Source organism: Camelina sativa, chromosome 2 (genome assembly GCF_000633955.1).
Source record: "Camelina sativa cultivar DH55 chromosome 2, Cs, whole genome shotgun sequence".
NCBI classification, from domain to species: domain Eukaryota; kingdom Viridiplantae; phylum Streptophyta; class Magnoliopsida; order Brassicales; family Brassicaceae; genus Camelina; species Camelina sativa.
In genome coordinates, this window is record NC_025686.1 from 477,600 (window position 1) to 488,827 (window position 11,228).

Below are 11,228 nucleotides of genomic sequence, written 5' to 3' on the forward strand. Positions count from 1 at the left end.
ACAAGTTCCACTTTCTGTCATCAAAGTTACATTTGTAATGATCAACTTAGCAAAATTCTCTCACCTTATTTTTATTGTCTTGATGAGGCTAAGACTGGAGATGTCATGCTGAGAAATCAGGTATGCTCATTCTTGTAAAAAAACTTTTGCGGTTACCCAAATTTGAAAGTTTTGTGATGGTTTAAGATGTGGGAGTTTGAGTTTGAAGCCGTTTCTCTATCACTAATTGTTGTTAACCTAAAATTATTGGCTTTGATAAATCTCATGCATGTGAACTAAAATAATATCAAGAAATGTAGTGATCAAATTAGCAAAATTCTCTCACCTTATTTTAATTGTCTTGAGGCTAAGACTGGGATGTCATTTTGTCAATATATCAAACAAATCCAAGCCAATAGCATGAAATTGTCGTCATTTCTAGCTATGATATCTCTATCTATGGATCAAAAAGATAAAGATCATGAAACAAACATACGAGCTCTTTGGGTTTATCTAAAACCATAGTAAAAGAAATAAAGAAATTATATTAAATCAGAACGTTCTTTTTTTTTTTCCAATAGAAGTGAATCAAAAGTCATTAAATCTTTACTACTCTAGAAAAAGGAAATAAACAAAATAAAATCCTAAAAGGATTAGGAATGGTACTAAAGCATTATATAAACAATGCTAGGCTAGGATCTCTCTTCAAAACTCATCATTCATCAACACAACACAACACAACAAAACTCTCTCTCTCAATCGAGATCTCACAACCTTTATTCTTCCCTTGTCAATTTGTTCATCTAATCATGGCCACAACAATGAAGAAGATCTTCCTCTTTGTGCTGCTGGTGATCACAACCTTGACGGTTCTCTTTGGTTCTTGTTCGGCTACTGTCTACACCGTTGGGGACTCGGCTGGATGGATTGCGAAAGAAGGCTTGTATTACGAATGGGCCAAGGAAAAGGTGTTTTACGTAGGAGACTCTTTGGTCTTCAAATACGATCCCTACGTCAACGACGTTACTCAAGTTTGGGGCGCTTTAGAATTAGAATTCTGCGAGAGTTCTTCTCCTAAAGCCGTCTACAATACAGGACATGATGTGGTAACCTTCACGGAACCCGGAGATCACTACTTCATCAGCTCAAATCAAGCTCAATGCGTACTTGGACAGAGGCTCGACGTCCTTGTTGTTCATGACCCGTCACGTCCTATTCCTCCACCACCACCGAGCAAGATCCTTCCTTCTGGGGAAATCTACAAGGTCGGTGACTCTAACGCATGGAGCGTTCCTGAAGAGAGCGACTACTATAACAAGTGGAGTCAGGATAAACTGTTTCATGTAGGAGATAGTCTACTTTTCTTATACGACAAGGAAGTAAACGACGTCTTAGAGATTACCGGTGACCTTGAATTCATAACCTGCGACCCGACTTCTCGCGTAGCCGTGCACAAGACGGGCCATGATCTCGTTACGCTCACCAAACCAGGAGTTCACTATTTCATTAGCTCAGAGACGGGTCACTGCGCCGCTGGGCTTAAGCTTCGAGTTGTGGTCGGACCATTACCCAAACCCGTTACTTTCACCAATTTTCCCAAGAAGATGGATTTGTCAGCTATGCACCGCCTCACAGAGTGGTTAAACACTTTCATACCCCAGCCCCATCACTAAAGTTTTCGTCTTTATTTGGTTTTTTCTTTTCCTTGTTTCTTCCTTAAGACCCAAGTTTGTTTAGTTCTTGTTTTCCAGTACTACATACTGATGTAACGTTTCAGATTTCTATTCATTATATAATACAATTTCAGTTTAGCTCTTCCAATATATTGTCTCGAGATAGAGTCAAGAAGATCAAATAAAGGTTTCAAAATTCTTGTTACTCAAGAATCTCCAATCTGAATATATTTCTTCTAGTGGTTAATGATGTTTCAGTCAAATTCGTGGCATGAGCTTATTTGGGCTAACAACTTCAAAGGTTAAGAAGTTCAAATTTACGGTTGAGCATGTAACAGTAGATTTAAATTACCTATAGGAGGAAAAAACAGAGAAAAGCTGACTGTATCTGCATAACACAACTCAAAGGTTGTTTTTTTTTCTTTCCAATATCTCGGGATGTTGTTCATATTACAAACATATAATCAAACTTATCAGAGATTCAATAGCAAAAACAGAGCATAACAAAACAAGCATTTTGACGAGTTTCCTTTTAAGGTCTCTCTCTCACTGTGAATACTCTTGAGGATTGAACTTGACTGTTTCACGATATATAAGCTCCTTAATGTTCTCTTCTGACAAAGAAGGTTGCTCAAAATCGAAATTGAACGGCCTTACACACACCGGTTCTTCGTTTATATCATGCAGTGGTGCCAGGTACGGGTGGCACAACGCCTCATCAACTAGACACAGAAACTTGCTTAGTAAAAACCCGAAAACAGAGAAGAAGCAGATATATAAATATAACTCACCTGTGATGCGTCTGCTTGGATCAAAGACGAGCATTTTCTCCAGCAAATCGACTGCACCAGCTGACATGTTTGGGAATCTAGCAGCAAAGTTCTGTCTCGGGTACTGTGGAAGCTGTCTAACGTACCTTCTTGCGTTGTCACTCCTTAAGAACCCCAAGCTTGAGTCATCAGGCGATCCTATAAGCTGTTTTTTCAAAGATTCATCAACAGATGCAGATGATACCAAGAAGAAACACTAGTAGTGATGCTACGGATGAAACATAGTAACCTAGAGATTACCTCAGTGATGAGTCTAAGCTGATGAACATAATCTTTACCAGGAAACAAGGGCTCTCGTGTCATTGTTTCACCGAGAATACAACCGACAGACCAAATATCGATTGCTGCTGTGTATTCTGAGCAATTAAGAAGCAACTCTGGAGCTCGGTACCAACGTGTAACAACATATTCAGTCATGAAGTCTGTCTCGGATTTGGTCCTTGCAAGCCCGAAATCCCCAAGCTTTAGATCACAGTTTGCATTCAGGAGCAAATTGCTGGGTTTTAGATCTCGATGCAGTACATTAGCTGAATGAACGTACTTGAGCCCACGCAGCAACTGATACAGAAAGAACTACAAGCAAAAAAAATCGAAACTAGTTACTAAACACCAACAATCCAAACTTCCAAAAAACACAAACCAATGAAAAGGAACAAACATAACAAGCAATACTGACTATAACTGTTATTATTTCCTCAGATGCACTAACATCACAACAGAATATGGATTGCTCTAGCTTCCTGAACCAAGTAAACTTGTAAACTAGTCATCAGGCAAGATAAAAGAGGTAACATGAAGGATGAAGCATACCCGACAATGATCATCAGTCAACGGTTGGTTAGAGCGTATAATCTGGTGGAGATCAGTGTCCATGAGCTCATAAACAATGTAAACATCATTAAAGTTCTCTCTCCGAGGTGGTCTTATTATATCCTTTACAGCAATAACCTGCGCAGTGAGTAAACCAATATATAAAAAGATTCACAACACACAATAATAGGTACTATTATTACTTCACTAAAAATAGATACATATAAGGAAAAACAAACAAACAGAGATGAAGTGAGTGGCGTACATTTTCATGATCCATATGCTTGAGAAGCTTAATCTCTCTCAAAGTTCTTTTAGCGTCGATAATGTTATCAAAAGCATTACCAATCTTCTTGATAGCAACCTCTTCTCCAGTCTCTGAGTTTATAGCAGCACTGATCATCAAACATTGAACCAGGTGTTAAAATTAAAGATCATCGACATATACAAAGAAACCCAGAAGAAGTTCACAATTCCACAGTTCAAAATGACAAGTTCCGAAGCACAAATCCACAGAACACTTTCCCAATTAGAGAAACCCTATTTTACAAAATTCAAAATCAGAAAAGCAATCAAAATTATATTCCCAAATTGAAAAGAAGACTCACCAGACGATTCCATAAGCGCCTCTACCGATCGGGCGAAGAGGAGGAACATATTTTCTAGAAACTTCGAAGAGATTGCCATAGACATTATACTGAACATAGCTACCACCATGAGTGGGCACCCCTTTGCTGCTCTGATCACCTGAACTCCCGAAACAACTCTCCGCCGACATCGGAATCCCCAAAGATAGAACCCAACCCTAGATACACGCCACAGAGATATTGAGGAGGAAGAGATGGGTGGGTGGTGTTGACATTTCTAACAAATCTTATGTTATAAAGTCTCGACCTTTTTTATTCCAACAGTGAAAGGTGGAAAAGGCTCCACTCGGGTGACCCGTGAACCCCCTTAAACCGGGTTCTTCTTCTTTGGTTTTTTTCTTTGTTTAAAGTGAAGTCAGTTTCAATTTGGTGTATTTTGCTTTATGGTATTCAAGTTGGATATGAATTATATATCCGATGATTGTTCTAAATTAATTAATTGATGCATGAATTTCACAGAACCGTAGTAGACGATTAATGACTTCATGTGGGAATGTCCTTCATATACAAGAATTTTAATATGTGTCCGATTTTAGTGTTTTGACTAGGTAGTAGGTGTACAAGTCAATGTATGTCTGTCAAAACTATTATTTGACCATACAAACTAGGGACTTTTCACGTTTAGCAAATGTATTTGATCAATTTTCTTTTCTTTTACTAGACAAATAGTGTTTCTGGCCATAAGCAGAAAGTTGAGTAATACTTATTTGTTAAATATTAAGTTTTTTTTTTTTTTTTTCAACCAAACATTAATCAAATAAAAAAATAACATCCCGATTGGTTGCCCAAACCGGGGGAAAAGAGTTTACAAAAGAAATTTCAGATAATAAAAATCTTGAAAAAAATATTAAGTTTTTTCTTCTGAAAAAAATGGCATTTTCTTTAGTTGAAGAATTGTAATGATGTTTTACCAACATTGCCGCTCCAGCTACGAAACTTATTTTCAGCAACGCAAACACATCCATAACGACTAAAGAAATCAGACTAGCATGCAAAGAAGTTGTTCGACTAGAGGGCATAGCTACTAACGTTTCTGATAATATTAGATCTCAATATCTCTTGCATATGTTCCTCAAGATCAGTCAAATCGTCCCTTGGTGATAAAATTTCATCTTGAGGACATAATATTTTTTTTATAATAATTGTAAAGCAATTTTTTTTTGCTCTAATATATTAATTGTTATTTAAGGATTAAAAATCACTTTTTGCATTAATTAAAAGGTCAAATGACCTCTACGGATCAAGTAAACAAGAGATCAGTCTTATAATAGAATCCTTCTAATTCTTCATCAGAACTGGACGCATACTTGGAATCCTAAACGAGAGGAGGCACAACATTCTTAGCCTTGATTTGAGAGAGCAACAACTTTGCATTGGGAAAGCTTTCAGTCATCCCACATTGTTATATGGTTGGAGATAAACCTCGAAAAATACATAAATCCAATAATTATTTGAAAATTTTCAAATAATAAGTTTGTTTATTGGAGAAAAAACTTAAAAACTATATTTATTTTTTGTTTGGACATTTAATACCTCATTTTTTATTGGAATAAAAATACTTTGATTTTTTTTTTATATAAAAAACTATTCTTTTATATGATCAGTAATCGATTCCTACCTATGAATTAACAGCCGTTTATATGGGTGTGTTAAATTTTATCCCCACGTATTTAAATGATATATACCATTATTAATGGATTGAAAAAAAGAAAAACAAAAACAAAAAGGGGTTTAATTGTAAAAATTGATTTGATCGATTTTTTAGACAAATTAGAAGGTGTTTCTAGCCATAAACAAAAATTAAGTAATGATTTTTTAAATTTTAAAATATTTATTTTCTTATAAATGGCATTTTTGTTAGTTAAAGATTGTTAATGGGCCGGCCTGTTGTGGCCCAATGGTTGACAAAAAAAAAAATTGCTAATGATCTTTAACCAATATTTTGGTTTGGCCAGGTTTGAGTTGTCAAGTTTTATAAATTTTGGTTTATGAATAAACAACTTTTAATTTAACATGTTGATGATTTAGTATGGTGTGATACTGTGATTGGGATTAGATGGTCATGTTGGTTACATGTCTTCATGTTGACTATATTTCAAGTAATTAAGTATATTTTAAAAAACTTTAGATGAAAGGTCATGTATTATGTTATACCAGAATTAATAATGTAGAAAAAGTATAGAATACCAACCTCAGGGATATAAATTAAAGAAAATCAATTCAAGACCATAAGCATAATGTTCAAAAATAAGAAACTGAAAAGACGAAGCCAGCAAATTTAATTCTCAATCACCTCCTTATTGTCCTTGTGGCAGTAAACAGTTTTCTCATAATATGTAGCCATCATTGATTGATAAAATTCCCTAAATTATATATAAAAAAACCATCACTTTCTTAGGATGCAAAACATGCATGATTGGATTTTTTTCTCCATCCAAGCCAATCTTCTCTCAAAGCTCAACACACTCGTATGCATATTCCTTGCATCAATCTCAATGACTGTAGAAACTAGGTTTCCACAATGAATTTGTTTAAAGCGGGAAACAAATTCAATAGAGCTATCTCTCTAGAAAATAGATCTAAACCTTGAAATTAGGAGTAAAGAAGAAGAACTCAAAAGAACTAGGGTTTTTTGTAAAGAGCGGAAGGAGAACTCAATTATTGTATTAGATTCTGGATGGATTACAATGGAGAAGTCTCCCCTTATTTATACATGTCTCGAGATCACACAATATATTAACTTTCCTTATCAGACGAAGTGAGATATGGAAAACTGCCTTATTGTTTGAGTCGGCTGCACCGCATCGAAGTGGAGGTCGGTTTCTTCTTCTCCAAGACTTCGTCTCACCCGAATTGACTCTTGATGACCTAATTGATCCCCTAACCGGATTCCCGGTTAAATGTTCAATTAATGTTTCTGGTTTAGCTCGGTATGTCGGGGGTGCTGAATCCCGCACCAACAATTAGTCCCCCCCCAGTTCAATATATTCGAGATTTAATTCGAATATTTTGGACTATGGAAAGAGAATATCCGATCTAATCCATAAAGACTTAATTGATTTTACTCAGATCTCCGAATCATCTCACCGCATATCGTCTGGACGACACGTGTCGTTTCCGTCACATCCGCTAGCTCGGAATTCGAAGAGTTGCGTAGGTCATCATTACTTTTCGTAGGGTTGCCGTCCATTCGACTCTATAAATACGCTTCTGCTCTCGTCATTTCTCATTTTCCGCCAACAGCAACAGGTAACCTGCTCCGATCTCTCTTCCATTTTGTTATTTTTTTCTTCCACACTCTCCGAACTCAGGAAATGGCGAGCACATCGGAACCTGCCTCTTCACCGGAAACTGAAAGCGAGCAATTAATTCGTCGTACATCCAAACGAAGAACTCTCAATCATGAACACTCCACGCAGATCGGGGAGTCAAGTAGATCGGCTTCCGAAGTCCCGCCTCACCTGGTTCGCTGTTCAACGGGAGCCTCTTCTTCTCAGGTGAATCCAACCTTGCCATCGTCATTTCGTCACGAGGCTGAGACCAACGAACTGATTTCGGACGTATTTGCGCTAGAAGAACATCGGTTCGCACCCTTGGGATTTTCAATCGAAGATATCGACCCCTTGTTTGACCATGAAGGACGGATTGGAGGCGAGAAGAGTTCGAGTTCGACCAAAACTGTGAACGATATGCTAAACTCGTGCGGTTTATTCAATAGCAACGTCACAATTTTAATTCCTCGAGAAGATCAACGCCCCTGGAGCCCCCCGGAAGGGTATGTATGCTTATACGAGGGTTATTTTACCGAGTGTCGCCTCATATTCCCAATCCCGGAGTTGGTTTCAATCTATGCCGAAAGACGGACGATAGCGATCTCGCAGTTCGTACCCGGAGCCATTTGTAACTTCATGGCTGCCCTGACCATAGCAGCCGAAGTCGGAGTCGACCTTAGAGTTCAAGCTTTCGAACAGCTATCAAGTTTCAAGCAATCGAAGAGTTCGAATCGCTGGGAAGTGAACATGAGACCGGCTCATAATTTCCTCCGCGGCAAACGAGTGAATAAATTCCCGAAGTATACGAACCAATACTTCTTTGTCCGCGTCGACCAATATTCATTCGCTAACCCGTTGGGTTTTCACCGGAGAGTGTGGAATGAAAATCCTGGTAGATTTATATTTCTAGTATGTTAATTGACTTCGGCACCTCTGACCATTTTTAACTTTTTCGTGTCTCTGCCTCCAGATCGTCCGTTTTGTGCAACGCGCCTAGCTCCGAACTATATCCTCGTCAGAGACGCTCTGCTAACCGGGAACAACCGTCAGTGGGATTCAATCACTCGTGTCCGTGTCGAAACAGCAATGGGCAAAGCCAGGACAAATTTTCCAAGTTTTTCCAGTTCGCTAAGACGAACTGGCCGATGCCGCGTCATGGAAGCAAAAGACGTCCAGATTGTTCGCCGAGACACCCAAGCTGCCATTGAAGCCGAGATCGGTCCGTCCCAGGGTCTAACCGAAGTTGATCCTACCCCAGACCAGACGGTCGCCGACCCTATTCAGGCACTCGGAGAGGATATCGAGCCATCCAACGTTGTAGAGGAAAACGCCCTTCCTTTGGCTTTAGAAAACGCCATTCCTCCGAACGAAGAACAAGACGTTCCTCAACTCGAAGCTGGATCTAAAAGGAGGAAGAAGAAGAACAAAGACAAACAAATCGTTGCTGAGCCAACCACCGATGCGCGTCAGTTACCAAGTCGCAAGCGTTCGGCCGATGAAGCCGGACTGGAGTCCGCCGATCGATTTCGCCTTGAAAGAAAGGATGACAAGACGAATCACTTCGCCTATAACTACTTCGGCGAGTATCCCTTGGTGTCCAATCGCGAGGCTTCGGGCGAGCTTTTCCGGACCCTGAAGATTTCCAACCGAATTGGAATTCAAGCAAGCATTCCTCGACGTCGCTGAATCGCACTTAATGGTTCGTCTTACTGTCAACCTATTAAAGTTTTATTTTTCCAAAGGAGCTTCAAACTGACGTAGATTCTTTGAATGCACAGACTGCCGCGAAGATGAATGCGCTGGTTCAGAAATATGATAGGCAAGTCAAAACCAGCAAGAATTTGGGTTCGGAGCTCGAAAAAGTGAAGGAATGCATAGAGCAAATCCGAACTGCCAGCGACGCTAAGGACGCGAGGATCAAGGAACTCGAGGCGCTCGTTGCCGAGAAAGATGGCATCATTGCCAACACGGAACTGAGAGTTAGCGAACTGAACTCCCGAGCGCTTACTCTAGAAGAAGAGAAAGCCGAGCTGCAGGAATCATGCGACGGGTTGAAGTTGCAACTTGCTTTCGAAGTTAAAAGGCTTCGGACGGATCGATGGGAGAAAGTGGAGCGGACAGCGAAGAAAGCGCAGACCCGATTAGACAAGGTCAGGGCCTATCTAGTCGAACAAGTGAAGGTTCGCCCCCTAGAAGATCTGCTGAACCAAGCCACCGGAGTACAGGAAGCTGTACAATATTTGGTTGAGAATGGGGCCGTCATTCCTGAAGAGCGAATCAAGGAGATTGACGAGAAAAAGGCCGAAGCCGAGAAGACTGTCACGGCAATCGATGTCCTCGAGCTGAATGACAATGACCTTACTATGTCACCGGACCAGCTCGGTTTTGGATTTCCCCCCCCGGAGATGACGGCTCCAGAATCCGTTGAACACCCATTCGGTTCGAACGCCGGGAGTTTCCAAGCAGATCTGTCCGGCGCCTTGGACGTTGAAAATTGAAATCGTTTTTCGTGTATGACTTCTTTTTCTTTTTGTTAATCCTTGTGGGTCGGAATACCCTTGTAAAACATTGCCGACCTGTTCGGCCCATTTTCTCTTTTGGAACCTATTTGCCGGAATTTTTCCTTTTCGTTAAAAAAAAAAGAAAACTGACAATTTCAAGAAATTTGTATTCTTACCATTTTGCATGGAAAGTTCCCAATTTTCCTGAGAGGTTTACCTCCCAAGGCTTGTATAAATCTAACCAGTGCTGCCCGCGGATCGTACATCCAAGAAAGCTTTTCAATCAAAAACAATGTCGAGCTCGGTTAGCAGCGTAGAATCCCCGTTGGTTGGCAACGATGTGCCAACGTTCTCGAATGCCGAAGCTATCGAAAGAGGGATGGCGTACTTCCCGAACATCAGAGCTCCCTGGATGTTGATGTTCCGCGTTAAACCGGAGGAAAGACGCGAACTAATCGAATTTCTTCATGAGGTGGAAGATCGTCATGCGGAATATTCCAACCGTCTTGCCGCATCAGAACAAGCACAACGAGATCTGTTACTCAAACTCGAGATGCTGGAGTCTCACCCAAAAGATTGGATTGAGAATGGGTTTGACAAGATAGCTGATTTGCCGCCCTGCCTTGTTGCGTACTGCAATGAATGCCGAAGTGAATCAGATCGGAAGCCAATGCACATGGATCCTGCCTTAATTGGTGACTTCGTTCCAGGCAAAGTTAAGCCGTTTTACATTAACCGGCGGGCAACCGATGCCGAGCTTGCCGAGGCTGACGCCTTTTTCCGTCAGGTAATTGCTACCCTCTTTTTCTTTTTGCCTTCCTTGTAAACGATCGAAACTTGTCTCTCTCGTATTGACCGGTTATTGATTTTGTGTATGCAGATTGAGGGTACGCACCAAGAACTGACTCAAGATCTTCAATACTTTCATATGAAGAGGGGCAGAATCGATCGACGCTTGAGGACTCTGGAATCCGAGATTGTTTTACTCAAAGCGAAAAGGAAAAGGACCACTGATCTGCTTGACGAATCTGAACAAAAGGCCAGGGCGCTGGAGACTCGTTCCGAGGATTGGGAAAAGACCGGATTGCAGCTGCTATGGCCAATGCCGAAACGACTCAAGTCGAGCATTCGTGAGATCGCTGCGAATGGCGCACCGATTCGAAATTAAGATGCTTTATTTGATTATTTAATATGACCTAACCGCAATGTAACGGGCGAACTTGAATTTCGCTTAGAATAACAGTTTTATAATAATAAGAGATTTTGCTTTGCTGCTCTATTCTATATTTAGTCATTGTTTTATTATTTGAAAAATGTGTCAGAGGCGAGACGTCTCCCGGCTTACAACAGACAATTTTTATTGATTGATAGTAGAAAACATCGACTTGAGCCTCAAAAGTTAGTGACGAAGTGTTTAACAAAGTGTGTTTAATCGGAGAGCGAGATACTAGGCTCGGCTTACCTCATTCGCTTTAGCTCGGATGCCGGACTGCGAAAATATCCTCTGGGTTCGGCT

At 40.2% G+C, this 11,228-nt stretch overlaps 2 protein-coding genes across 2 annotated transcripts; one reads left to right on the forward strand and one right to left on the reverse strand.

Moving 5' to 3' along the window:
• On the forward strand, positions 785-1,652 carry LOC104746820. The gene has a single exon (XM_010468354.1). It carries the CDS (start codon positions 789-791, stop codon positions 1,650-1,652), a length of 864 nt encoding a protein of 287 aa, XP_010466656.1. The 5' UTR covers positions 785-788.
• Positions 2,040-4,175, reverse strand: LOC109124682 (mitogen-activated protein kinase 4-like). The gene is made up of 6 exons (XM_010429155.2): positions 3,901-4,175; positions 3,558-3,687; positions 3,293-3,430; positions 2,723-3,055; positions 2,444-2,627; positions 2,040-2,374 (listed from the first exon to the last, which is right to left on the reverse strand). The coding sequence occupies exons 1-6, from the start codon at positions 4,068-4,070 to the stop codon at positions 2,199-2,201; spliced, it is 1,131 nt and encodes a 376-aa protein (XP_010427457.1). The 5' UTR covers positions 4,071-4,175; the 3' UTR covers positions 2,040-2,198.

Excerpts from the sequence above, each read along its gene's own strand:
- LOC109124682 (XM_010429155.2), bottom strand. The coding sequence starts at position 4,070 with ATGTCGGCGGAGAGTTGTTTCGGGAGTTCAGGTGATCAGAGCAGCAAA. Across the intron at positions 3,688-3,900 it reads GGCGCTTATGGAATCGTCTG|TGCTGCTATAAACTCAGAGA; the intron begins GTGAGTCTTCTT and ends TTTGATGATCAG. Across the intron at positions 3,431-3,557 it reads AGCATATGGATCATGAAAAT|GTTATTGCTGTAAAGGATAT; the intron begins GTACGCCACTCA and ends CTCACTGCGCAG.
- LOC104746820 (XM_010468354.1), top strand. The coding sequence starts at position 789 with ATGGCCACAACAATGAAGAAGATCTTCCTCTTTGTGCTGCTGGTGATC.